The sequence below is a fragment of the Thunnus maccoyii genome, chromosome 1 (genome assembly GCF_910596095.1).
Source record: "Thunnus maccoyii chromosome 1, fThuMac1.1, whole genome shotgun sequence".
Lineage (NCBI taxonomy): Eukaryota > Metazoa > Chordata > Actinopteri > Scombriformes > Scombridae > Thunnus > Thunnus maccoyii.
In genome coordinates, this window is record NC_056533.1 from 19,170,959 (window position 1) to 19,198,774 (window position 27,816).

At 40.6% G+C, this 27,816-nt stretch overlaps 3 protein-coding genes across 5 annotated transcripts; 2 read left to right on the plus strand and 1 right to left on the minus strand.

Annotated features, from left to right (window-relative positions):
* Positions 1-5: 5 nt before the first annotated feature.
* On the plus strand, positions 6-9,781 carry atmin (ATM interactor). Its single transcript, XM_042407403.1, has 4 exons — positions 6-383; positions 3,336-3,461; positions 5,560-5,759; positions 5,869-9,781. Exons 1-4 carry the CDS (start codon positions 99-101, stop codon positions 7,652-7,654), a joined length of 2,397 nt encoding a protein of 798 aa, XP_042263337.1. The 5' UTR covers positions 6-98; the 3' UTR covers positions 7,655-9,781.
* Positions 9,782-10,868: 1,087 nt separating this feature from the next.
* Positions 10,869-24,293, minus strand: si:ch73-103b9.2 (uncharacterized protein LOC100150067 homolog). 3 transcript variants are annotated; one of them, XM_042407423.1, is made up of 3 exons: positions 24,163-24,293; positions 12,130-12,359; positions 10,869-11,807 (listed from the first exon to the last, which is right to left on the minus strand). In XM_042407423.1, the coding sequence occupies exons 2-3, from the start codon at positions 12,316-12,318 to the stop codon at positions 10,938-10,940; spliced, it is 1,059 nt and encodes a 352-aa protein (XP_042263357.1). In that variant the 5' UTR covers positions 12,319-12,359; positions 24,163-24,293; the 3' UTR covers positions 10,869-10,937. The 3 variants fall into 3 exon arrangements, with proteins under 3 accessions (XP_042263357.1, XP_042263366.1, XP_042263349.1); XM_042407432.1 differs by lacking the exon at positions 24,163-24,293 and adding an exon at positions 12,466-12,629; XM_042407415.1 differs by lacking the exon at positions 24,163-24,293 and adding an exon at positions 12,457-12,629.
* LOC121894688 (protein phosphatase 1 regulatory subunit 3E) lies at positions 12,849-18,044 on the plus strand. Its single transcript, XM_042407447.1, has 2 exons — positions 12,849-13,063; positions 13,193-18,044. The coding sequence occupies exon 2, from the start codon at positions 13,412-13,414 to the stop codon at positions 14,333-14,335; it is 924 nt and encodes a 307-aa protein (XP_042263381.1). The 5' UTR covers positions 12,849-13,063; positions 13,193-13,411; the 3' UTR covers positions 14,336-18,044.
* Positions 24,294-27,816: the final 3,523 nt, after the last annotated feature.

The following is a 27,816-nucleotide window of genomic DNA, read 5'->3' on the forward strand; positions in this document are numbered from 1 at the left end:
CGTCATGTTCAGCATGTCCCAGACGTCCTCTCAGTGGAGAGAAGTGGCTAGGCACCCTGTCAGGCAAAGCGGAGGGACGTAATGCCACAGCTCATTCAATGCTGCTACTGGGGCTCCCTGCCAAACACAGAACGGACTGTCAACATAGAAACATGGCTGCCTCTGCGACGGCCAAGGCGAATAACAGAGATAACGCCTCGACAGACAGCCTGAAATGTCACGAAGAGCCTCTGTCGCAGCATCGGGAAATAATAAAGCCCACCATAATGGAGCTGACCAAAGAAGTGAGGACGAACATCCTCTGCACCGTGGAGGGATGTGGCAAGATTCTCCCCAACACACCTGCATTGAACATGCATCTTGTCAAGTCGCACAGAGTGAAGGTAAAACGCTGAGAAAACCTGACAACACTCATGTGGTTTAGAGCTTGTTCGTAACTGTAATGCTAACTTAGCTAAGTCAGTGAAAACATTGTCATCAAAGTGAAAAAAACGCAAGTCATCCACACTTCGCACTCTGTAGCTAACATGTAGTGATGCTTAGCAAACGACACGCCGTTATAGTTAACATTAAGTAAAAGTTGACTTAGTTTTTTTCTGTGACTCAAGCTCTATCTGTAACATTATGTCGGAGTTTGCCACTAGCGAGCTAGCTACATTGTAACTAGCTACTCATATGAGCAATTGATGATTTGGCTCACACGCGGTGGTGATTGATGCCTACTGCGTTTGTCGATACAGTTACAGCCCCTCTGTTATAGATTTCGACTAGCTGACTGTTAATAGTAGAGAGAAGGAGCTTAGTTTTGCTGTGCAAGTGCGACCTGTGAGAAGAGAAATCTGTCCATCATTGTATTGTATAAAGGTCTCTACTATTGATTTTCAGAGTCTAATATACAGTTCACTACCAATACTTACCAGTCAGCAAAGTGGAGGCAGTCCAAAGCATTTGGGCAAAGGTCTACCTCTGACTCTGGTGTTATGTCCTCACTGGACTCTACTTTTTTCCGTCGTGGGAGGCAGTAATTCACTGTCTCTCCTCCATGAATGAAATTCTGTGCTTGGAAAGGCTGCCTTTTGTCCTGTGATAGACCAAAGCTTTTTGTTTAAAATAAGTGAATGTGAGAATTTGAATGAGGTCTTAGAAGCAGTCCGTGTGGCCCTGCCAAAAGGTTGTTTAAAGGGCCATACACGGGTTTTACCATATACATTTGAGGTGCAATCAGGTATAGTTGATTGAAAGTTTGTATCAGTAACTCAGCCAATCATAACTTAAACATCACTGATGTAAAAAAAAAAAAAAAAAAAAGAAAAGCCTTAAAGGATAGGTTCACAATTTTTCAAGTTTGTCATAAAACAACAGGCAGGTGCCCCAATGAACACTGAAAGAGGTTTTCCTCGCTCTAATCATTCCTCCTGTTCATGCTGGATATTAAAAGATCCAATTCAGATGTGCTTTCAGTGTAAGTGATGGGGCCAAAATCCAAAGTGTGTCCACACAGTCAATTTGTGCAAAAATGCATTTAAAAGTTTATTTGAAGCTTATATGAGGCTTCAGCAGTCCGAGTTAGTCGTATCAAGTGGATATCTGCCAGATTTACAGTCTTTTTAGTATCTAAGTCCCACTTTGTGTTTCCTCTGAGTCTCAGACAGTGTTTCCCTGTTGAGCTGTGGTGGAAGTAAAGTGACAAAAAGAGGGACTTTGGCAATAAAAAGATTGAAACGTCGAAAGATATCTAGCTTCAGATAAACTTTTACATACATTTTTTCACAGAACAAGGACTGTGGATTTTGGCCTCCACCACTTACATTGTAAGTGCATCGTGAAGGGATCTTCTAATGGTCAGTATGAACAGGAGGAATGATCATGGCAACAAAAACCTATTTCAGTGTTCATTTGGGCACCTGACTGTGGCTTTAAGAAAGACCTGGAAAAACTACGACCCCGTCCTTTAAGAGCCTCAGGAAACTTTAACTTGAGTAGCCCAGAATTAGTAGCTGTTTATTGTTGCTTTGTGCACTAAAAGACATATCAGTCACTTTGAGAGTGATAGCAGTTTCCAATCCTCTTGTGCCAACATTTGGATCACAGAATGTGCCTGTAAGGAGTGTAAAGAAAAACAAAGAAGCAAGCAGCAGCGCATCAATGACAGCAAAAAGGCTCAGATTGTGCCTTTTTTATTTTAAACCACAGCTATGTGGAAGTTCTGTCAGCAGCAGTAATGACTGAGTCTGAGAATGAGTCTGGTTGACATGATGACAAAGCGCTCTGTATGCTCTCTCTGCATTATTCATGAAGTTCGACTGCAAGAATGAGGCATGATGCATGTGGGACATCATATCTGTTTATATTACGTCCCCTTGAACACTACCTTGGGTTCACTGCATCATTGCACAGCAGTGATGTATTTGCTGATCAGTCACTGTTCATGTTTCTCGCTGGGTAACTGTTTCCCCTTTAAGGCTCTGATGTATTTCGTTTGAGGTGGTGCACTCAGCCCAGTTTAGACTACTTTAATAAGACTACTTTTACTGTTTTGGCTTGGCTTTTGGCTGTCTTTCTGTCTATACCACCTCCTTTAGCAGAAAGGAGGGCTTTGACTTTTGTTCTGACTCATCATTGTATTTTATAGTCTCCTAGAAAAGGGTATTGAACCACTTCCATGGGCACAGAACCTGGCCTGGTTATGACGGTGAATCTTGACTTGCTCCCTCTTTTGGGCTACAGCCAGCCAGTGCCTGATGACAAATAATGTCTTCTTGACATAACTCAGACTTCAGCCTACAACCAGATGATGTAGCTGAAGCCGACTGCAAGAACATATATTGTTCACAAAATATGTTGGTTTATGCTAACTGCGTATGAGAAAACAGCTATTCTGCTCCCTCCAGTGTTACATAGCAGATGGAGGTGACCTTGACCACCGAAAGGTTGCTGGAGCGTGATGGCTTTGTCTGTTTTCACTATGCAGCGTACATTCAGTGTAGATGCTTATTTCTGTTATAAGTATTATGATTCATCATCATTCATAAGTGATTTTAATAATACAATGTCCTAACAGCTACTTTAGCAAGGTTACCAAGGGACTGTGAGAGGAGCGACTGCCAAGCTCATTATTTCCTATTTCAACCAATAAAGCAGAGCCTGCTTAAGTGGTTGATTAACACTGATAACTTTACACTTTGCTCAGTCTCGTACAATGTCTTGGAATCACTGCAGGGCTTTCTGTAACACCGCAAGTTAATGTGAGTAAGGGGTATGAGTTAAACATCTAAAAGGCAAATATCTCTCTGCTTTGTCCTCTCTCTGTCTTTCTCTGTTGCTCTCACCCTCAGGATGGTATTGTCAATCCCACGGTCAGAAAGGACATGAAGGGCTCTCAAAAGCTTTACTGCTGTCCCATTGAGGGTTGTCCCAGGGGGCCTAACAGACCCTTCTCCCAGTTCTCCCTGGTTAAGCAAGTAAGCCTTTCCTCCAGTGAACTGTAATTTTATCCATGCGATAAATGGGGTAAATTATGAGGTCTCACTTTTGTGGAAGAGCCCTGAATGCATTACTCAGCACCAAATACTGTCTGTTACAAAAATCCATTTTATAGGAATGATGTAATACTGTGTAGTATACCAAATACTACTATTCTACTGCCACATGTTAATACTAAATACCGATCTATTAGCCTACTTGAACTGTATATTAAATATGTAACCCCTCCCTTAAAGCTGAGACTTATTGTTACAAGAAAAAAATCAACTAACTTCAGAGACTTTGAATGGAAAGCAATGGAAAAATCCAACACACAGATCAAAAGTACAATATACTATATGATGCAGTTGCTTTAAAGGATATGTTCACAATTTTTCAAGTCTGTCTTTAAACAATAGTCAAGTCCCCATATGAACATTGAAAGAGGTATTGCTTGCTGTCATAATTCCTCCTACTAACACTGGCCATTAAAACATCCCCATCCCTTTCAAATGTACTTTCAATGTAAGTGATGGGGGACAAAATCCACAGTCCTCATTTTGTTAAAAAATGTACTTGTTTTTCTTAAACTAATATGATATCTTAGCAGTCTGAGTTATTTAAATTAAGTGGATATCTTCCAACATTATTTTCTTTTTAGTATAAAATTCCCTCTTTTTATTTCCCCAGACTGTGTTTCCCAGTTGAGCTGCAGTGGTAGGATAGTGTAGTTGCTCCCTTGTTTTTGATTTTTTTCTAAACTAATATTTTTATTCCTGAGAAAGGAAGACAGACTTGTTTTCCTATTTCAGGGACAAACCTTTCTCAAATTCCAGAGACATGGGGTGAGTGTCTCACCCCAGGACCTACACAAATTGACCTCTTGCCAAGTGGGGGTCTGACAACATGACACCGACCAGAATCAAAACTCTTGGAAAGCCACATGGCTGATACAGTAACTAAAATTAATGATTGGGCTAAAAGCATTTAAATGACCTTGAGGTCATTTGAACTAGACAACTCCACATTAAACATGGACAGAAAACTCCTTTTTTGGGTTCTGCTCATTGCCAGACCCCTGTTGTAAATTTGAAGGACATTCCTTAGTGAATTTTCGCTAAATAAACCCTTACTATAGCCAAATCTGAATTTCATGTGAATTAAATGTCTAATCATTATGTAAATCATGTAGTGTTGTTTATCATAAAATTGCATGAATAATGATATAATTTTGATAGCTGTACGATAATTTTACAACATTTTTATTGATGAAATATTAAAATTCAGTGTTATTACATCTCATCTCTGCATTCAGTTTTTAGGTTTAAAATCACCTAAACTGTTAACCTTTTTTCATTTACTACAAGTATTAACCAATTATATTTTAATAGTTAAATTATACAAGAAGTCATATTGAATGTTTGAAGAATTTCATGTTCATGCAGAAGGTTTATATTAGCTATGTATAAACTTTAAATACATTTTTGCACTGAAACCAGTGTTCATTTTGGCACATCAATATTGTTTTAAGACAGACATGAACATTCATGAACCTATCCTTTAAAGTTTTATAAACGATCTTACATTTACTTTGTGAGTCTAATCCTCTTCAAATGATATGAAAGCTAAGGAACTCTACTTCACTTCAGATTTAAAATCCGAGGAGTACTGTAGCATAAAAGCATGCACTGTGCACAAGTAATAAATATTTCAAGTTCACAAAATGTTCTGTGTGTTGTTTCCCTCCCACCATTAGCAGCATTTCTCCTCAGTTTGTAACATCAAAAAGGGACACAAAACAGAGAAGCAAAACTGTCCTCATTTCATACCTTTATAACTGACAGGCTGTATTTGGTTGTTAGCGAGTTACTTCAAGAGGTGGTTAAAAGTGCTTTATCGTAATAAAACATTGGAATGTAATTGGTTGTGGATCACTGGCGAAAAAAGATTCCTGTCATGTTACTTTTTTGTGTGTTCTGTGAAGTTTTTCTTTTTTTTTATTGTTGAAAGTTAGTTAAGTTGGTAATGACCCAATATTTAAAAAAACAAACACATTTAAAGCTGTCATGAACAACAGATTCTTTGCTCTTTTTTTAGCACTTCATGAAGATGCATGCAGAAAAGAAACACAAATGCTCAAAGTGCAACAACGGCTACAGCACAGAGTGGGATCTAAAGAGGCACATAGAGGACTGTGGGAGGACCTACCAATGTACATGTGGCTGCCCCTATGCTAGCAGGGCTGCACTGCTCTCGCATATCTACAGGACAGGACACGAGATTCCTACAGAACACAGGCATGTACAAGCATTATGTAAATATGTAAAGGTTTTTATTAATCTTTGCATTTGGTCGATGCTTAAACTTAATTTTGGCTTTTGTTCTCTATTTGTTGTTTCATTTCAGAATTCCCCCGGTAAAAAAGCGGAAGATGGAGAAACTGTTGAGTGGCTCTGAAAAGGTTAAGACCAGCGAGTCAACCTGCCAGATCATACCTGCTACTAAAGAGCTGACAGAGGGCTATCTCCCTTCTGACACAACTGTTCATATCGCAGACTCAGTCAATCAGAACTACAACCCCCGTAAGAGCCTCCAGAAGCTGCTTCTACCCAAACCCAAGATGGCTCTGGTCAGTGTTCCTGTGATGCAGCTGGCCCACCTTCCTGTCCTCCTACCATCCACAGAAAGTGGGGCTCTGAGGTCTGTTGTGCTGGCAGTAGACAGCCAAGGCTCCTTCAGCACCGTTCACCTTCTGCCACAAGCCACGGGAGCTGTGGTACCCCAACTTGATGCTAAGAGTTTGGGCTTCAAGGACAGCATGCCTACTTCCCGCTCTAGCCTTGGACCCATCAGCACAGGGGTGCAGGTCAGTCTCGACACTGCGGACACAGAGGACTCTGTCAGCAGCCTGGGAGGACAGCGAGGAAGGAGCACCTCCACCAACATACAGACGGACAAATCATACTTGTCTAAAATGCCCACAGGGGTGGGTGTTGGGGAGGGGATAGGCTTGTGTTCTGTGGGTGAGTCAGCAGTATCGTCCTGCTCCCAAACAGACATCAGTGTGAGTGCCCAAGTCCTCCTGCCAGTCAGTGTTGAAACCCAGACATTCTCGTCCCGAGCCAAAGCCACATCCACCATTGGAGCTCAGACAGACAGCCAGTGCCTGAGCCAGATTCTTTGCTCCTCCTCATCAGTGCCCCCCTACAAAACCAGGCAGACCCAGACCTACTTCACCATGCCACAATCAGAAGAGAAGGCTCAGGACCAGGCTATAATGTGTTCTGACCTATTTGGCAGCGACTCCCTCAGTGTCTCCACCCAGACAACTCTGGACATAGATGACCCTCTCACTGCCACAGGAAGCAGCATATATGAGGACTCCAAGTCAACAGGGGGCATGTGTTTTGGGGTGCAGACAGATGAGCTCAACTCAAACAACATGGCGGACAACCAGACCCAAACCATGTCTTTGCTAAATGACCTAGAAACCATTCTGTCTGACAGCATGTCAAGCCACCAGGTGCTTACGGAGGCCTCTGCAGGCTGTGGGTCAGGTCTGGGCTCTGTTCAGGAGCAACCCAGCGGCATTGACTTTGACTTTGAAGAATTCCTCAATACCGTGCACATCCAGACACAGACAGAGGAGAGTGAGCTGGGAGGGCTGGGTGGTGACACGCCGTTGGAGTCTCTGGACATCCAGACCCAGACAGATTTCCTCCTGATGGATGAACTGGACCAAATTGAAGGACCAAGTCGAACCCAAGCCAGCGACCTGGAACTATTTGATACTCAGACTCAGACTGACTTCAATTTCCTGCTGAACGCCGGAAGCCACATGCCTCTGAGCAGCATCCTGCGTCATTCAAGTTTTTCTATGAGCACTGAGTCCTCAGATACAGAAACACAGACAGATCTCCCTTCATTTGCCCCAAGCCTCTCTGCTCAGACACCTGTCAGTCAGGGTGAGCACGCGAGACTGTTGAACAGCACAGAGACACAGACTGTGACCAGCCAGGTGGAAGGCCTTGGACACCTCTTCCTGACAAGCAACGAAACACAAACAGTCATGGATGACTTCTTGTCAGCAGACCTGGCGTGGAATATGGAGTCTCATTTCAGCTCTGTGGAAACTCAGACATGTGAGGAGCTTCGTGTTCTGTTTCAGCACCCTGAGAAACCCAACAGCTGAAGCGCTCTAATTGACGCTCCCTAAGCTCCTGCAGTACAGGTTTCCCATGTCTGCCTCTTCCTCCAAGAGGAATCAAGTCTACGCTGTCCTCCAGCAGACTACAGTCTTAGCAGTCAGAAGTTTGTCAGAAGAACAATGTCTTTGAACATTCCACTGGGGGCATCATGTCCAGAGCGTTTCCAGGTATATATCCTGACAGCTCTGTGCACTTTATTAGCTCAATGGGCATGATGTATCAGCTCCTCTGACAGTTTACATATTTATTTGCACATAAAATAACATAACGTATGTCTTGTCTTAAATACCAGTTTACTTCTATATATTTCAGTGTAATACCACTGAGACTGACACTTATACATACTAGCAGGTTAAAAATAATTTAACATTTCATCAATGTTAGATCAGAAGTTAAAACCGATGAAATCTATAGCTGTGCATAGCTGTTAAGAAAAGGCTTATAAAATTGTTACCCTGTAATGACAGCTTTCAGATATGCATTTACTGCATGAAAACAGTTTCATCTCAGCTGTGCAGTAAACAATGTTGTGCATTCAGTTTACATGTGTTTTGAAATGTGCATGAAAGCCTTCACTTGGTCAGCAGCACAAAAACAGAAAATATAAATTCTCAGCTTGTGCATCTGATGGCTTTCGATTGATGTTGCTTAATCAGCAACAAGATTATAAACTCTGAGCAACACAGCCTACGCAAAACCTGACCAGTGAGAATCTTATCAGATGTTGTCATGTTTTCTAGAAGAAAAAACCCCATAAAGCCTTCAACAGTGTACAAGGATTTTCTCATAGCTGTTAAGAAGTATCCATGTCGCACAAGTAAAAATGAAACGTTTATGTCTCGTCTGTCGTCGCACACCTTTCATTGAAATGTGATTGTGAAGTATGATGTTATGTATTCACTTTCCTGGGCCTGTATAGCTAAGCAGTTAGTTTGAGTCAGTAAACAGGCTAGGCTGTCATTGTCTTTGACTTATTCATTAGCTGGGTGTAAGTGTATACAGTAGCAGTACTCTGTGCTAAAGTGATCAAGTAATGTTACTGTACAGAAACACAGTGGATTAGCGCTAGGATTAGCTACTGTCTTGGCACAGAGTTGTTTATATTTATTTATTACCTGATTTTTGACTGAAAGGAGGTCTGTTGAATATCCTCTGTCACAATCATCAAAGTTTCCACACTTAACAATTCAGAAACAGTATTTTATTTTTTTAATTTATTTCCTCTCCAAGTGACTAAACTTTTTAATGTTTTATGTATTTTCTTTATACTGTTGCACTGAGTTACCTCATTAAGCACAGGCACCCCATGCAGACTGTGTTCTACTAGGGAACATAGAGCTATAAGCCTTGATTATTTGTTAATTTTGTTACGTTGGTGCCTTAACCCAAGTATTAACTTTTGTTCTGTTACAGACAATTTGCTGCTCTAAAAATAATTATAAGAGTTATACTAGAATACGTTTCGGAAAATGAACAAACATTGGGAAAATTGTCAGAATCCTTTGGTCTTTGCATGTTTCTTTATTGGTATTTTCATCATGGTTGCATGAAATATTGGAATGTCCCTAATATCCTCCATAGTTTCTATGAAGAGATTTACGTTCTGTCAAATGAAAAGAATGCTATGCAGCATTTTATTGAAGAGAATTAGCTTGATGCCATCGCACTATTTTAATGGATAGATGGCTAATGCTGCTGCAGTTTATAGATGTTTGTAGAAACGCAAGAATATACAGAACATGACACATGTGCAAGTATAACATGCTCTATTTTTTTCTTTTTTGCACCACATCCAAACATTTTAAGAATCATTTTCCTGTGTTAATATGTTTTTTGACACTCATATTAAATTTCAACATTTATTGTATTGAGATTAGTACTCCTAGTTTGTGGTTCTTGAATCCAGATACAGCTCTACAGATGTAGAAGCCTTCCGTTACAGTGCTTTATTTTCTCTCTGTAGGGAGTGCATGCAGGTATTTTCCCAGCAAAAAAACATTTGCATTTAGCAGAATCTGAGTTTCTGTTGCCTATATGTGTAGTCAATGGTTGCCTTGATTAATTGTTGAAACTACACAACAGATGTTCTTAATAAACCGTTGGAACGTGTACATAGTGCGTTTTGTCAATTTGTCACAGAAAAAAGCACAACACAAGGGTTTGCACACATAAATATATCAGATTGCTCCTTTTTAATTCAGGGAATAAAATGTATTTTGCACACTGAAGAAGGCATAACCGAGAAGTCCGTGCATTTTATTCTCCTTGTGCTGAACTTAGAAATTGAGAACTAAAGGAACAACCTGATAGATATAGTTGTGCAGCATTTTTTGTGCTTTTCAGACATTTAATATAGAACATAAAACTGTATAATATTGTGTCTTTCATCTTTTCACTTCAAAGCAGTTACATCCTACTGAGAATAGACATTGAATCTGGGTTTGTGCCAGATATAGCAACACTTGACAAATCATCACCCATTTTATTTTATATGCACATTCAGGTAAGATAAACAAAATTGCCGCTAAGCAGCTATTTTTAAATTTACAGCATCTAAACAACTCAGAGGTAGGTACAATAAAGCTAAGAAGTATTTAAGTAGTATTTCAGTAATTGGCTGACCTTTGGAGACCAACATGACAAACAATACGTTTAGAGATTTGCCACATAACCCTTTTGTGCATTGCATAATACAGACCATATCCACACTCACCAGGAAGCACTTACTGATAAAACTGAATTTTTGTGTTTGATAGAGTAGATGCGGTAGTTTGGCAGCGGTTTATATCATCACGTACAGTCACAAGCTACAGTTTGACACTGAAGTTCTGACAGAGCTGTAGCTTGTGGTTTGAAGTTTAAATGAAGAGGAAAAAAGAAAGTACGAGGCAGGCACACCGCCATGCTTCTTATGAGGTAGCTGCTCCGTTGCTAGGTAACTACAACAGCTGAGAAAGCACTTGTGGGAACTAGTGAGAACAAAACAGGCCCAAATGATGTCTAGAGCTTAACATTTCATTTGTTGTTTTCCCTTGACTGTTATTGTTATGGTTAGCATAGTGTCATACTTTACATGTATGCTTTCAGCTACGCAGTGAGGCTGAGGCATACATGATACAAAATAAGATAAATTGGTTGTTTTTTTTACCTAGTTAAAACAAAGTTTAAACTAATTGCATCATTGAACATCATCATCAGTCATGTTAAACATTTATTTCACAGCCCTCACACACATTAACAGCATGCACAGCAGCAAGAGTCACTTCCTTAAGAGAACAGGCAGCTTGGGGTCATATGGGCTTGTGCACCTGCTGCAGTGCTGGAGTGCAACGCCTGTGTGAGGCTCTTTCCCACTGAGTAGCTGGTGTGATGCACTATGTCAGGTTTTGAAGACATAGGCACTTGAAACCTCTTAGGGATAGAAACACTTCCAGTAGACAACAAGTAAGGGTTATACTGACATGTCCGGTGCTTGGAGGTCGGGGCTGCAGCGTAAGTGGGAAGCTCTGGGTTGGAGTCCATTCTTGATCCTCTTGTGCTGCTCCTCTTATCAAACATGTAACAGTTTTCCTCTAAGGTTTCTCCCTCTGGGGCCTTCTTGCCACTGCAGAGCTGGCCACTGACCCTCTGTGGATTCACGTGTGGTGAGTTGATCGGAGGTAAAAATGTGAAGTTTTTAATGGGAACCATTGTATTATTGGACCTATGGCTGTGTTTCTGAGGCTTAGTAGGCCTGTTCGAAGGGTATTTTGAGGGCAGATGGTGAGGCTGCAATGGAGTCTCCCTGAGGGCCCCTTCCTCCTCTATCTTCTCATCGACTAAGAGATGCGACATGTTTTTCTGCATGGCACCGAGGGCAGGCCGTTCTGGAGCATTTGGCTGCGGAGCTGCAGCAGTAGTGTGACTACAGGTTCCTGTTTGCTGGTTTAATGGGATGGATTTCTTCAAGCTGTTAGGAGGGCCAACCTGCAACTCACTGCGTGGCTCAGCATTGCCAGCTGAGCTGTCTACATTACGGATTGTTGGGTCAACAGACAAGGGGGTCAGGTTGTCAGGCTCCTTAGACTTTGGTTTCCAGTCTCTCTTCTGAGGCAGAAATATGCAGCTCAGTGGAGCAACTCTGGCCCAACCGCGGACCTGTTGCAAAACCAAATCTAATGTTAAATATGAGAAGTTTGAATATGTATAAACTGAAACACATAAAGTGAATTAGTCGATGTATTGTGCCAAGTCAGAATTAAAAGCGTGGAAATGTAAGTAGTGCTAATGTTGCTATTTAACAGATCAGAAATTAAAGCATGTACACATTTTAAAAGTGTTCCTCTCTATTTGAATATATCTATATAATTTTGCAACAGTGGAAACACCCATTTCAACATGTGCAACTAGCACAAGCCTCATAGGTAATACTAACTGAATCAGATAAAGGCAGGCAGTAAGCAGATATCACTTCACTTACAGCTTCTTCCCAGCCAGAGTAACAGTGATACTCATGTGGCTCCAGTTCTGTCAAGAAGTTCTCCTCACTAATATCCAGAAGGGCATCCACATGTGTCCTCTCTGCTGTCTTGTAAGGCTGCTCCCCAGTTGCGTCCTCCTTGTCTGATCCATTCACAGCTGTGTGATCCATTTCCTCCAAGGTCGCCATTGTGTAGTTAGCTCATGTGTAGTTAGTTACCATGGTTAGATCTATATGAAAAAGGCGAAATGCTGAGTTCTTTAAGTCTAGCTACAGACAATTTGGTTTTAAACGCCAAGAAAATAAGTTTTTCAAACTTCACCGCACTTCATTCACCAAAAGGAAGCAAGCTGAATCCCTGCTGCATGTTGTGTGAGTTTGTGTCACAATTCCAATATCAGAAAACACAATTCACACAAAACTGCAGCTATCTGTCGTGGTGGATTTTTTCTCTTTCTGGTCGACAGTTCCCCAAACAGAAGAGTAGCTAGAAACGGTGAATGCCTTTAGAGACAAGCTGCGACGCCGTCGTCATGGCAACGTTTAGAGGCTGCGCGGGGAAGATGTGACGTAGGGAAAGGGGGCGTGCCCGAGGCGCTGCAGCCCAGTCTGCCACAGCTGACTGTTACATCTCTGTTACGTAATAATTTACAATGTCCTCTAAGGAAATTAGTTGATGCACATAGAAATAGAATAGAATAGAATAGAATAGAATATCTGAAACTGTCTGTATAAATAAGCCTGTTGTGCAAAAACTCAGTCACATGCTTCACGAGGATAGTCAGCTCATATTCGTACCACTTCTTTTCTATGGGCTATTAGGGTCGTTAGCATAATGTCACACCGTGAAAACACGGGAAGTTATCACTTGTGAAGGAGGAAACCATTTCGCAACGTTCAGTTCAGCACGTACACCTCCGGAAACGTCAAACAGGTTCAGCATCTCTAAGAGATCAAATATTAATCAAAACTGGAAGAGAGACGGTAGTTGCAAAGGGGAGATTGTGCTTTTTTATTCTTTTTCTACAATAAGAAAACTGTGCGGTGTGTTTTTCTCACACAGACATTTAAAGTGACCGATCTCCAGGAACTAATTCGCACTTTGCTGGCGCACACCAACAGCTTGGTTTATTGGTCAAGAGCAGCAAAGTGTCAGCTTATGACGCAGCCGGAGCACCTATCCGCGAGTGGGACACTGACACCTGACGGCTTCATCTATTGACTCGCCGGTCTTCCCCATCACGACCACTCCGGTTCTGCAGTGCAGGGACTGCTGCGTTTTATGGAAGCGGAGTCTGAGCATCCTGCCGTGGTCATGCTGCCCCCAAAGAATTGCCTGCCGAGGAACTACAGCTGCATAGCTGGACTGTTCGGTAGCCTGGCAGCGGCAAACCCACGGCTTGAAGATGGAGAAGATTTTGACTTGATGAACGGTACTTGCGAGCCCGTCGAGAGCCCGGTGGTGGACGAGAGACCACGGGGTAGAGAGACCTTCCTGAAACCTCCACAGAGTCCAAGCCTGCGCCGGAGGTGCAAGTCGCTCCCCACACCTACAGAAAGAGCAAAGTTAGAGATCGCTCGCAACAGAAGTCCAACGAGTCAGAAAAAAGTCCGGTTTGCCGACTCACTGGGTCTGGAGCTCATCTCGGTGAAACATTTCGATGATACAGATGAGCCAGAGGTGCCGGAGCGCATATTGGCCAAACTACCCAAGGGACCCCTCCACGCTAATGATTTGGCCACGAAATTCCCCCGGGCTCCCACACAGTCTGTGTTTATGGAACTGCAGTTCGCCAACCCGGGCACACTACCTGGCTTTGAGCAGAAAGTGAGGGAGGTGAAAGTCATGTTGGAGAGCGTTGAAACAGACGATTTCAGCCTCTCGGGGTTTGTGCGCGTCTTGAATCTGGCTTTCGAAAAGAGCGTCTCTTTACGGTATTCCCTAAACAACTGGATAACATTTATGGACAGTTTGGCATCATATGTTCCTAACTCAAGCGACGGTGACACCGACAAGTTTTCTTTCAAAATCGTCATGCCTACATACCTCGAGAACGGAGGCACCTTGCAGTTTGCGATTAAATACTGTGTCGACGGGGAAGAGTTCTGGGACAATAATAACGGGATCAACTACAAAGTGCGGCGTCACAGGTTCAAGATGTCCCCGCCACGGGAATGGGAGAATGGATGGATTCACTTTATCTGAGCTTTGCCGTCTGCAGTGGCACACTACGTGCGTAATTTGTGCGTAAATTGATCCCCGGGTACCTTAATTATGACTATAGCCTGTTAATGGTTATTTTATTTCTGCCATTGTCAGCTACACACATGCTGTGACACAGAAAATTATTTCCTACATTATTTAAAATATTTGTCCCCTTGTGGTAACAGATTGGAGTCTATAAGCTTTTGATAGGTGCCGGGCGAGGGATGCTGTTAGATAATTTGCCTTGATGTCAGGGCTCTGTACAGCATGGTGCCCTTTGGGAGGGCATGTTCATGTTATGTAATGTAGAAACACGTGCCACGGAAAACGTGCCGGGCGATGCCGACGTCAGGCATCACTGTTCCTTTCAGGAGATGGTGTAAATTTATTTTGGGATATGGTGTTGTTAAAATGATCAGTTTGTTTTGCATGTGTGCAAAAATATTGGCTCTAGAGGCAGACAGCATTTCCTCTTGGCTGATGTGCATGCCAAGAGAACCAAGTAGCATACTCCTCTGGTGGTCTCCTGCAGGCTGGGGGAAACATAAAGACAATACCTTGCACACAATGTCTTACAGAGTTGACAGACAGAAAAAAAAAGAAATTAAAAAAATTCGATCTATAATTTTCCACTGTCATGCCATTGAAAAATGCCTTATAAGCCATGTGGAAAGTTGTGCATTGAATGCTGTATATTTTCTTCATCCAGCGCGAATAGACAAAATGCATTACATGATTATCTTCATTAAACTTACTGTTTCAAATAGGCTTGTGGGCACTGAGGATTAGTTAGTGTCCATGTACATGTGGGCTTCCAATGCAGGGACAGCATTAACCTGCCTTTTAGCCATATACTTACACCCAATCAACACCCATGGCATGCATTACTGTAAAGTGATTAAGTATTTTTGCCAAATTAAACAAACATGACTTCCACAAGGAGGCCTAAGCAATGTCAAGTCCAAAGACAATGATTCAGAAAATGTCCCCCAAATTAAAACTGGATTATGCATATTCCACTGAATCATAGAGGCTATATTTATAAAGCATGGACTTCATAACTCTCATACTTCACTGTGATAAGAAGTTTTTTTTTTTTTCTGGATTGAAGTCCTTGATCGCAGTCGTGTAATATAAATTAACTAGCTGATTGCCAGGTTAAATTTACCTCAGATTACTTGTGGACCTTTTCTCTTCTTATTCAGGGCATCATATTTTGACAGCATTTTTAAACAGATACATTTAAATGGAAGAGTATTATTGTACATTTTCGAATTCAAAACCTTTTTTTTCATTTCCAATGTTCTTGATTGCACTGTGTAACTCAGTTTTTCATTGAGCACACCTTGTCTGTAGAAAAGTAGCAATTACACCTATGACTGTGTTTAACCAGCTTCTGCCACTGTAAAGGGTACATGATAACATCTTCAGTCGACACTGTGCAAAAATAGCGCTGCTGCTCACACCCCACATGACCAAAATGGTTTGAACCGCCTGACTGGCCAATTAAGCTACAGTATATCCAGCCGTAGATGGCAAACTGATATTGGATTACATCATTTCTATACCATAAGCCTTTACTGGTGTTACACAACCAGCCAACAGCTAACTTTACATCCGTACGTTTGTAATCAATTCAGTGGCGTGCAGTTTTCAAAACCTGCTCCAGATCATTTGTAATCATGTACTCAGTCTTCATGGCAAACAGCTTTGCATGTCGTAGGCAAGTGAGTTTATTTAAATGCAGTTCTTAGTCATGCTTTTTCCAGTGTTATGATATCATCAATGTTTGTGGGTGCGTGGAAAGTCGGGCAGCAAGAAGAGGAACAACAGACATTTAATTCCAGGGCTCTGACTGTAATCTGAACATCACTTTGGCCTTTGTTTACATCATCACGGCCTCAGAGGGAAGCTCTCCATTTAATGAGGCCATCAGGCCTGGATGCGGATAAAGACTATTCCTGTAACCATTTAGTTTTTTAGAGCAGTTCCACTGGGAAGCCGTCAGTCATGTTTGTCTCTAAATCTGACATGGTTTGTGTTGGGATTGCAATGCTGAAATATGAGACGGCTAGCACTGAGGTGACATTTGCTACCACTAGTAGCTTAGCTTCATCATGTACAGAGCTGCATTTTTCTCATCTGTTTATTCAAATATTCTGTGGATATAAAAAAAAAAAAGTCTGGCCATGGCAGAGTTTGCTGCGTGTTATGATGTTTAATCAGTGGGTATGTGCATATTGTCTGCTTTGGTCTATGTAAACTTCAAGCATCCATGCAGTGCAATACCAGAGAGCATTAATTATCCAAGCTAAGAATACTGATGTGGGTACAGAGAGATGCATCAATACCAATTAAGCACTGCCAGTACAGATTTTGATTTCTAGATTAAATGTTTGGCTGCCCTGACCGTATTTGCTTTGTTAAATTAACAATATAATCTGTGATATTGCTTGACACAAATATAAATATGATGTCCTTTACACGTAACTCTTTGGTTTAAGATTCAGCAAGTGTGATAAAGATAAGATACCAGTGCTCAGCTTTAAGCCTGCTATCTCCCACTCTGCTGTTGTTATTGATGCATCCCTAACATAAAGGAAATGAAGGGCTTCTGGTCTGCTTAGATTTTCTCAATGTACACATAACATGTTGCATCAGAACCCACTGATATATAAATATGTATGTAAATGTGTTAATGTTTCATATTGAATGTCTTCCTATACTGTTCTATGTTATGTGTATTTTGAATCATTTTGAAAGCAGAACTGAGAGATGTGAGTTGGTTAAAGTTTGTTATCTGATGATCCTGTAAAGTTGGATGTTAACATATTAGCCCAAACTCAATGATTGCCTAAAAGCACACTTACAAAATCAAATATTTCTTTGAAATATTTTAAAACAAGGCTGATGATAGAATTGGAAATACCACTAATTGTGATATTTTGTCTCAACACAATGTTTTATATAAAGATAATATATTGCGGACTTCTCCCTTGTACCAAAATGTGAACAGTGTATCTGAATGAAATGAATACATTGGAAACCTTGTGCACAACTGCAAGTGTACACCGCCTTAATAAAGCTTAAGTTTACTTAGAGACATGAAACAGAGGTGGAAGGTGGCAAGTGCTTGTTTGTTAACAAAATGTGTTTGCAGAAGGATGAAAACGGGTGGACAATGACGCGGGACATAACTGTGCAAGATAAATAACATCAAATGCACTTTGATGTGTGATGACTTGTGGTGTGAGCGACTTATGATTGTAGCTGATACTGAGAGACCTCAGTCGAAGCAGGTCTAATGCACTTTGAGTGAGAACAAGGAAATGGGCAGATTTGAAAGTCACTATATACACGAAAGCATCTACTGTGAATAGCTACTAACCAATATGTTTTACTTTCTTTATCATATTTTACTGTTCTCTCACTGAGGAAAGCCTCAATCACTGTTTGATTTATAACCATTGTAAGTCACTGATGTTTTTTCTTGGTTTGCTCTCTAGTCAGTGAGTTTTTTTTATGTAAATCATATGCATCCCTTTTTGTGTTGTGACATCTGCAGTCATCTGACTGTGTTAATCTATACTGTGTGCTGTTATGTTAGCCATGTTTGCATGAACAGCTGAAACATACATTGATTTCTATGTTTAGTTTTCCATTTAACCTGTATTTTGTTAAAACAATGGTTAATAAAAATTATTTGTGATGAAAGCAAAATACTCTGCAAGTACATTATTCTCACTATCACTATGACCTTTATTCAGTTGCTCCCTGCCTATGATGTGAACACTGAATACAATCTGTTGCATAGTGGTGTAATCATAGGTGTTATTCCTCAGACAGTAGTAAAACAGTCTCTGGTATTACAGTGTAAGATGTTACTGTTATCCAGTATATGTGCAGCATGTGACTGCAGAGCTGCATGTGTGTGTTTCCGAGGTGTTTGTCTATTAGCTCATTTTCAAAAGGCTCCTGCTGGTTCCCATTCACAAAGCCGCACACTGCAGTGAGCTGTAGCCATCGCCATTATAGACATGACTGCAGACATGTCCTTGAATTGATTGCAGTCTGAAGCCACGCCCCCTCTTTTTATGAAAGGGAGGGGTTGAGGTCTGAGGCAGGAAGAGGTGCATGAGAGACAAGCAAAGGCACACAGTTCCATTTAACCAGACGACGACAACAACAACAACATCAACAACAACAACAACAAAAGAGCATTTAAAATGCTAATCATAACATATCGTGTTTGATATTTTTCAATTTTGGCTGCAACTCCTTTAAAACCCAGTTATTACCTGAAGGCTTAAACAGTTTTCATACAGAGCTACAGTATTATACAATATTTAACTGTAGCAAGAGTTTAAATGCAGCTGCTTATTTAGCTGTCCTCTAATCAGCTTAGATCATTTGACTATTACATATGTTTGTAAGGCATGCATGCAGTATATGTCCATATCTAAGATTCATAGTTTATAGGAGGCAATGTCCTATTTCAATCAGACACTTTAGGGACTGTCTATGTTGTATCTTGGTTAACAAATATCTTATTTTATACCAGCTTTTCCTCTAAATAACATGGGCAAAGCTCAGTGTGGAAATAATAAGCTGGAAGAAAACTGGCGTCCGATTAAATAAAGCCGCAGCCTCTAGAGTCTGTCAACAAAGCCTCCAACTCTGTCATTAATAGAATTAAGTGGCTGATAATGGCCATGTAATATATTCTTGAGGGATGGGACTGAGGAACCTCCAGTATCAGACGAATAAGTCTTTTTTTATTTGAAAAGTCAACACAATTAAGTAAATGTGCTGCTGTGTTTAAAGCTTTGTGTGAGTGTGTGTGGCAGGTTTATGTTATACATGTGTATGTTGTGTGGGTGGTGTATTGAGGGGGTTTGGTGTCAGATTTGGAACATGATCCTAATCTTCATGTAAACTTAAGGCAGTGATGACAGAGCTGTTGGCCCACAGTCAGAGGAGGTTGAATTGAACTTTGCTTACATATTGTTGTGTTGAAGGCAGCCTGAAAGCTTGTACCTGCTCTGTATGCCAGCCTAATACCAGTCAGTGTCAATCCACATGGCTAGTCAATAAAAACCTGCTGTGAGATTCCAATTTAATTCCATGATCAGAGCTACTCAGCAGTGGGACTCGAGTGGAAAATCACATAATTCTCCAGAATACAGATAAAGAGAGATTACAATATCCAGTGCCAGTAAGTAGTTAAGCAGGAAATTAAGACATGCACAGTTTGATTTGACTGCAGTGAGCTGCACTTGTCTGGATTTAATTAGAATTTTTGTGAAGGTGGTGGTAAAATACATTAGATATATCAACATCAACCAATCATATCACACAGTTCACTTGCTATGGTTGTGTCTGCGTCTGTGTAATTACCAAATGGTGGTTAAAAAAAAATCAGTATTGTCAGTAGAACAACAGCTGCTTATATAACCGCTGTGTTCATGTGATGATGACGTTGTGATTGTTCTCTCCCTGAGGTGTCTGGCATTAATGAGACTGCAACCACAGAGCTGTTTTCATCCCACCTGCACAGCTTCTCCCACCTCATCCAGAGTGTGTCCTTTGGCTCTAATAATGTGGCCAAGTTGACGCACACACATAGGTTTCATGATTTCAGTTTAAATAATTCATATGAGGCATTCAGTGAGTTGCTGTGCCATGAGATTAATCCTGGCTCAGCAGCAGTCAGGGCTACAGTGTAGGGTACATCCATAACCTCATCTCAGTCAGCACTCGACCTGAATAATTAATTTGCTAAATTCATTCATTTGTTTTTAAGTGCCTCTTATCACTGGCAACGAAGATGGTTCCTTTACTTCCTTTGCAACTGATGTTTCTTGTACACTTAGTACATGAAATAAATATATTCTTTTGCATCGTGTGCAGGCAATCTTTTTATGAAATGGCACTCTCACTGTAATTTGCACATCACTTATAAAACTGAGCTTTCTCGCTTGCCCCATAGTAAATTCTTACACCTCTATGCTTACATTCACTTGCTCACAGGAGGTAAAAATCAGGTGTGGCAGGAGTCAGACTGAATCTTTGTCAAACAGCCGGCTTGCCCATGTTTCTTATCCTCTCTCCTCCTCCTACCAACTTTTCCTCTCTGTTGTTTTTGCCTATTTGTTATCAATTTTCATTTTAATAACATTTATTTATTCTATATACATATATACCGCTACTTCCCTTTAGTGTGTATGGTCTATTTCAAAATGTTTAATTAGATTTACTTAATCAAATACACAATTTTGTCACCGCAAAGTAGTTTTTTTTTGAGTTTTTGAATTTTGTGAAATACTGTTCATGATTTTTTACTCACACATTTTACAAGTGAAACATTCTAAAACCATATGAGCCTATATTATGTGAAGTACAGTTTCACATATGATACAGTCAGTGAACTGAATGTTTTTGTAGTGCTTGCAGATCAGGGGTATACATCTTCTCTGTAGTTGACCCTGTCATGTCAATTTCATATCAAGGATTTCAAGTTATTGTTTCAATGTCAGCTGAGTCATAGTCTGCCTTATCTCTTGCCATGAACTAAGTCTGCTGTTGCTTCAGATCCTGCCACACCTACCTGCCCTGCAGTGACCCTTCTTCTTCATGTTTCCTGTGACCTGACTTTCATCAGCCTTCCTGTGCACCTGTTTCCACTTACATATAAGCCTCAACATTTATACTGGCCCATTTCCATTCATTCTCTGCCACATCATTGTTTGTGTCACAACCATTTTTTTCCTGCCAGTTTGTTCTGTCTGTTATGTTCTGACCTGTTGCCTGCCTTTTTGGATTTTTGCCACCTTGCCTGCCTCCCTTTGTCACAGGGTGATATGTTATCATGTGTTTGCGTCATTCTGTCCATTTACATGTTCCCCAGAACTGACTCTCTTCTCATTTAAAACTCTTCCATTCCTCGTCCATCCACCACCTGTCTCCAATCCATCCCACAATTCTCCAACCACCTGACTCACTGCACACCTGTCCCTCGTTACTCATTAGCTCCCCAGTACTTATACCAGTCACCCAGTCCTTGCTCTCTGCCAGATCTTCTTTGTGTATTCACCTAGCATTTCAGCCAGTCTTTTGTTATGTTTCCAGTATTTGATTCTGCCTGACACCTGACCTGAATTTTGCCTGCTCCCTTGTGAAATTGTTAGCCTGTATCCTGCTCGCTACGATTCTCAGTAAAATAGACTTTTTACTTAGATGCTTGCCTTGTGTCCTGCTTTTGAGTCCTCCTCAAGAACCAGTCATTACACTTTTTTTGATTCATCTTACTGTTGTCTGCCTGATGTTGGACCATGATTTAAAGCTGAACCTTTTTATCTTACTTGCCTCGCCTGGGAGTTGTGCTTTTGGGTCCAAGTCTGTTTTTACTGAGCAATTAAAGTTATCAACTTAATGAAATGCCAAATTTGGTAGTCTATGGCTGGGTTTTTCAATATGGTTTACGCATATTAAATCAATACTGCATATCTTCTATGTGTATTTAGTGCTATGTTATTTCTTTATCAGATTATAGCTTGAGTTGCATTGGCTAACTCTCTTAAGTAAATATGAATATTATATCTGAGTCAATATCACCAGATACCCATTATTAAGAAGCTTGTATTAGGATTAAGGAAAAAATGGTTGAGGACATCTGTAGCATGTATAATATTTATTTGTTCAAACCTTGTATTAAAAAACTTAATGCTTTAATGCTGTAAATACTGCTCAACATAAATAGTATAGCTGTAAAGTAATGTGAGGGTTGCTGTTAAGGTCAGCACCTTCCTTGGTCATCCACTGCACTTTTCCTTGTTTGATGTACATGCCTGCAATTGATACTTGAATGGTTTACAGCAACGAAACCAGCTCAACAGTGGTAAATTGAGTGGAATGAAATTTCACTCCATACTATTAATTCTCACTGTAGCGTAAACAAGACAGTTCCACAGTTGCTCCAGTGTTGCTTTTCTCCATGATGTGATGGTTTGACTAGACTCTCCATTGGTACACAGCTCAACATCCCTCACTAGTAAGTTGCCTCCTCTGGTGTCAACTTATTGCAGCAGTTTGTTACAACTTGTCCGTCCAAAGTCACCAATGTGTTTTTGTATAACACTGCTTCGCTTAGAGGTACAGCCATCGATGGAGGGTATAGCATATCCAGCCTGGTTGTCATTTTCTTCTGATATGTCCAATCTCCCACTTTGGAAGACAGTGATTGTTGGCTTAAAAATAGTTGAGGTCCAGTTGAAGTTCTTGCAGGAATGACTTCAGAGTCGTGAGGGATATAATAACGTCCTTCTTGCATGTCAGCGCTCACTTGCTGAACAACAGCAGGGTCAGCAGTGGCTTTTGAAGGCATTACTATTGTCAGACAGTATATACTGAATGCTCTTCTTCTCCTTAGTAATAGTAACCACATCATTTTGAATGTGTACTCTAGCCCTTTGGTACTCTTCAAGCAACACACTTACACTGTAAAGCTCCATGTCAGTTATATGGCAAAGATGCTTTCATAAGTGAGGAAGAAACACAAAAGAAATTCTTAATGGACGTTTTCTCACAACCTGCCATTGTTACTCTGCCTGGATTTTTGGCAACAAGCATGTGCACACACCTCTTCAATCTGTTTATGGGTTTACCATCCTTAAAATCAATGTCATATTTGAGGACTTTGGTGTGTGTCGAAACATCGTTGAAAAGGCAACAACTGGCCAACTAAATTCACTGTATCCCATTGTTGTTTGTTAGGTTTACTTTGGATTCGGATTACTTTGTGTAACTAAGGCAGAGCTTTCCACAGGGACTGAAGGAAATGTAGCCTTATAAGTAAACACATACTCATCAGCTAACAGTAGCAGAGGAGAGAGATTTTACTTTCTGTTCATTTAAGTATACCACAGTGCGATCAGGCAGGCGTTTCATAAATTCCAACAGAAGTAATTCTCTATGAGAATTAAAATCATTTGCTTTGCAGGATGTGCTCCATTTATCAAAGAAGGCTCCCTTTTCCTTGCTGAACTCAACATAAGTCTGATTTGGGGCTTTTTTTTGTGGTTCCTGAATTATTGTCTATATTCTTCGGGAACCAATTTGTAATACCAATTTGGATTGCAGCTTTAACACAGTAATACTTCAGATTGCAATATGCTTACTGATGTCAAATGAGCTACAGGGTAAGGTGGTGGAAGAGGAGGAAGGTGTACCTATGGCATCAGCTGATGTAGTTGGTGCATGAGTCTCCTCCTGTGACTCAGGCTCGAGCTGACGCAGTCTTAGTACCTTGTCAGCTTCAATTTCCAGCTTTTTGACTTCTAGCTGGAACTACAACTGTGCTCGATGGTTTTGTGCTTTCTCTTGCGTCTCTATTTGGAGGTGAGTTAGGTGTACTTTTAGCTGAGCTTCATCTCTGGAGCCAGTACTTACAGACGAGAGGGGATTGTATTGAAGAAGTGTGAATTGAGTTTTCATTCACTCACCTACCTCAACATCCTATCCCTGAGCTGCTTCAGCACTGTGAGATTCACCCTGACGTTTACAGTTAGCCACAGCTACACAAAGGGTGCCATCCTCTAGCACAGTGGACAGTTAATTGTCATTGCCACCAACTTGCCAATGATTTAAACTCCTTTATAACTAGTTGCATAAACTGAGAGTTAATATTGACTAATTTAATTTAACAGACTGAAAGTCACTGCACCAAACTACATGAACGAATAGCCATAAAACATCAGCAACATTACATTTCTAATAAATTCTTCTTAATATCCTTAGATCAGCTCTTGAACAATAATAATTCAACTTACAAACATTGCTTCTGCCAAGGAAACAACAGGATGGCATTGGATTGGGGCCTGAGCTTCTGCATTCACAGCCTCCAGCAGGACCATGTGCTCACTCTCTCCTTACATGCAGTGTTGCCATCTATTTTCAGTGGGAAATAGCTAAAGCCAGTTGGAAAAGTCGCTAGATGTCGCTAGATGACGTCACATACTAATTTGCATATCGATGATGTCATGACATAATTACATACATACAAGATTTTTTTAAATTTAAAGAAAATTAAGTTAAAGTAAATTGACTTGAATTTAAGTAGCTATTTCATTAGCTATTTTTCTTTATTCTCTATGTTCAAGCAGCTCCTCAATGTGCATCTAAATCTACCTCTAATAATGATATTTATGCAGGCGGTTGTATCAGCTCTAACTGAAGTATCATGAATGAAGAGATGATCATTCACTGGAATAAATTCACTATTGTTAACTCTGTCTGTTTTGACAAAACAAAATCAAACTTAGTAAAGTTAAATAATTTAGAATAAAAACAATGAGGATCAGTGATTGTTCATTAGGTACTACACACATTCACAGCTCATTCACGACTCTGTCTGGCTGATGATTGGTCCACTGAACATGACGCTGCTCTGTCCCACCCATTGAACAGTCAATCCAGAGAGCCACATTGATGCTGTCTAAAAAGTCGTTAGATATGTCACTAGCTGCTTTTTTGAAAAAAAGTTGCTAAAGGGGTCTGAAAAGTCGCTAAATCTAGTGACAAATTCATTAAGTTGGCAACACTGATGCTGGGTACACAGCGACTTAAAATTGTAGCTGCATGAAACCAAAATACAGCAGGGGGTGCCAAATTTAACGCATAGAACAAACATATGCCCAGAGAGCAAACTAGGGCCCTGAGGGTGTTGCTTTAATCAAATAAATAAATATAACCAAAAGAGCAAAAGAGTTTTGTAAGATTGAAAACCTCAACTAACCTGCTGTACTCTTACCTGTCCAAATACCATCAACATTAGAAGCATCACCACTGCTACTAGTGTTTCAAGACATAAATACAACTCTGTGTGTGTGTGTGTGTGTGTGCGTGTGTGTGTGTGTGTGCTTGTATGGCAAACTAAACCCAGCCCAGTCCCCAGGTAGTTAAGCTAGTGCCTTGGTTTAACATTAAAGTCGAGTCAGACAGAACAATAGACACAGTGGTGGTGCTGCTCATGTCAATTTACAGCTGCCCTGACTAATAACTTGGCTCAGAATATATAATTTACTTCTGCTGGATTGGAGAACTGGACTGGGTGCCTTTCCAATCAGGACCTTCAAGATGGCAGCCAGGAAGTGAGTGGGGCGGCGTCTCAGTATTTTAGCCAATCTCACACAGGGGACCACACATCCTACTTTATATGCAGGCAAAACACTGAAAAGGTTTAGTCACACACAAAGAGCACAGATAAAAAAAATCATACACCAGTAGGTTCGTGTGTATCTGTGGAAAGCTTTCCTTTTTTCCCAACACTGACTTTTGTGAAGTGCTCTCAGTGGAAGTTTCCACAACATTGAAAAAGTTTGTTTATGAAAGAAAGACAGATGACTTGTTTCCTCTGACACCATATTTAGACATGGAAAAGGAACTAGATTAGGAGACTTCACTGGAAATACTTTTTCAACAAAACATTGGCCATGTGCCATAACCACATACCACACTTTGAGCAGATGTGTTCATAAGAATTTGAAACAGAGCTGCTTCCAGAGAAATAAATAACTGACCCATGTAGTTACTGTGTTCCTTACTTTAACTTAAGTGGAAGATATAAGATGTACACATTGTGTAGAATACCCTCTTCATATGTATTTTACTCTCCTGTTCTTTTCTAAAATACTCTTTTTGATAAGAGTCCCCTTGTTCATGAGGGCACATTGTGTTTTGCCAGTTTACAGTGTGAACTGATGTCAGGTAAGCAAGGAGATCAGCTTAATCTCAGAGGAGAAAAAGGTAAAAAAAAAAAAAATCTACCCACCTCTTCCTCCCCACAGGAGATATAGTTCAGGTGTGTGGAGTGTGTTGTTTACACACTAATGATTTACTGTGCTACATGACGGACTGTGCTTTGTTGTCTTTGGGTTCAGCATTGTTATATCTTGCTGAATGGCTGACTGGAATAGTCATAGCTGAAGCATTTTAGATTTTTTTCTCCATGCAAGACAAGAGGTAAGGGATATAGCAAAGAAGAGGAGCACAATCTAGGATTGCATGTTGTTAGAGTATTGTAAGATAGAATTCAGTCAATCAGTGTCACAGGACAATGTAACTAAGGCTAAACCTACTCTGCAGTAACTACTGCATTCATGTGTATGTGGGAGCGGATTTAATTATTTGGGGACCCAAGGCAAATCAGGCAAACTCGTCATGTCTCATTTTCAACGTTTCTTTAGTTAGAGTATTGGTTCTGGCATTGGCAAAAAAGTACCCAGATCTTCTACTCAGAAAACTAGTACCACCACACCATAAAAAATATAAGCAAAAGTCCTGCATTCAAAATTTCACTTAAGTAAAAATACAGAAATTTATTGATATAATGGCTGTAATGCTCATACATGTCTGATGCATATGTTTCAACTGCAACCGCAGTCATGCAATACAATGGCATGCTATTCCATAATGGATGTTATTTCATATACAGGAAATGGAATACCTCTGACACTGACAAACTGAAATTACTCTAAAACTGTCATGAAATGTAATAGTCTTGTGTGTGAGATGTGAATAAAAAGAGCTTTAGGCTGTGCTCTCTACCTTTAATGACTATTTAGTATGCTGCTGATCTCCTTTTAGACCTCCCAGATCTGCCAGACCTTATGTAATAAACCACCAAAGTTCTGCTTCCTATGAGCACGGCTGGAGTTATTGCACTTGGGAATATTACGCTAAATAAAACAAAAGGTAAAGCATTACATTTCCTCCCTCACTGTAAAATTTTCATTCTTTTTTCACCTCTTTCTTTCTCCACTGTTTTCATCTTCTATTATGGCTATGCTCAAGCGATTTCATATCCAATTCAGCCTCTTTTCTGTCATTCATCCTGTGCATTTTATGATATTCTCCAATAATTGAATCTGTCTTTGTCCTTTATGTTTGCTACTCTTTTCTCCTTTTTCCTCCTTCTCTGTCCTTCCTTACAATTTCACCATCCTTCCTCACCCTCCATGACCCCACTGTCTGTCTGGACTGTATCTGGTATTCCAATAATGCAATGAGCACCTAGACTACTGCAGACACAGTAAATTTCTTGTGCTGGCACCAAGAAAGAACTTGGTGCCAGCAAGAAAGAACTCTGGTCCAGAGGAACATTCATAAATAATCCACTGATCCAAACTGGTTCCACCCTTTCATCAGCTCTGCATCATGTCAGACTGACTTGAGATGGATAAACAGAGAAACGGAAAGCGTCACACTGACAGACAGGTGGAAAGATCAACTTTGGTACTGAGGCACTTATATAAAAGCAGACAGCCAAGTGCGTGCACACTAAAGCAGTGAAGGGCCATGTGATGAGAGGAATCAGTGGAACATCAGGCATCATCAGTTCTCAGCTGACAGGTCTGCCAGTGCCACTCTCAAAATGGCCTGTCTGTCACGCCAAGATTGATGACAAATGATGTTTTTTCTGTGGT

Coding starts and splice junctions, on each gene's coding strand:
- atmin (XM_042407403.1), top strand. CDS start 99: ATGCTGCTACTGGGGCTCCCTGCCAAACACAGAACGGACTGTCAACAT. Junction 384..3,335: donor TCAAGTCGCACAGAGTGAAG/GTAAAACGCTGA, acceptor TCTCACCCTCAG/GATGGTATTGTCAATCCCAC. Junction 5,760..5,868: donor GAGATTCCTACAGAACACAG/GCATGTACAAGC, acceptor GTTTCATTTCAG/AATTCCCCCGGTAAAAAAGC.
- si:ch73-103b9.2 (XM_042407423.1), bottom strand. CDS start 12,318: ATGGCGACCTTGGAGGAAATGGATCACACAGCTGTGAATGGATCAGAC. Junction 11,808..12,129: donor ACTCTGGCTGGGAAGAAGCT/GTAAGTGAAGTG, acceptor GTTTTGCAACAG/GTCCGCGGTTGGGCCAGAGT.
- LOC121894688 (XM_042407447.1), top strand. CDS start 13,412: ATGGAAGCGGAGTCTGAGCATCCTGCCGTGGTCATGCTGCCCCCAAAG.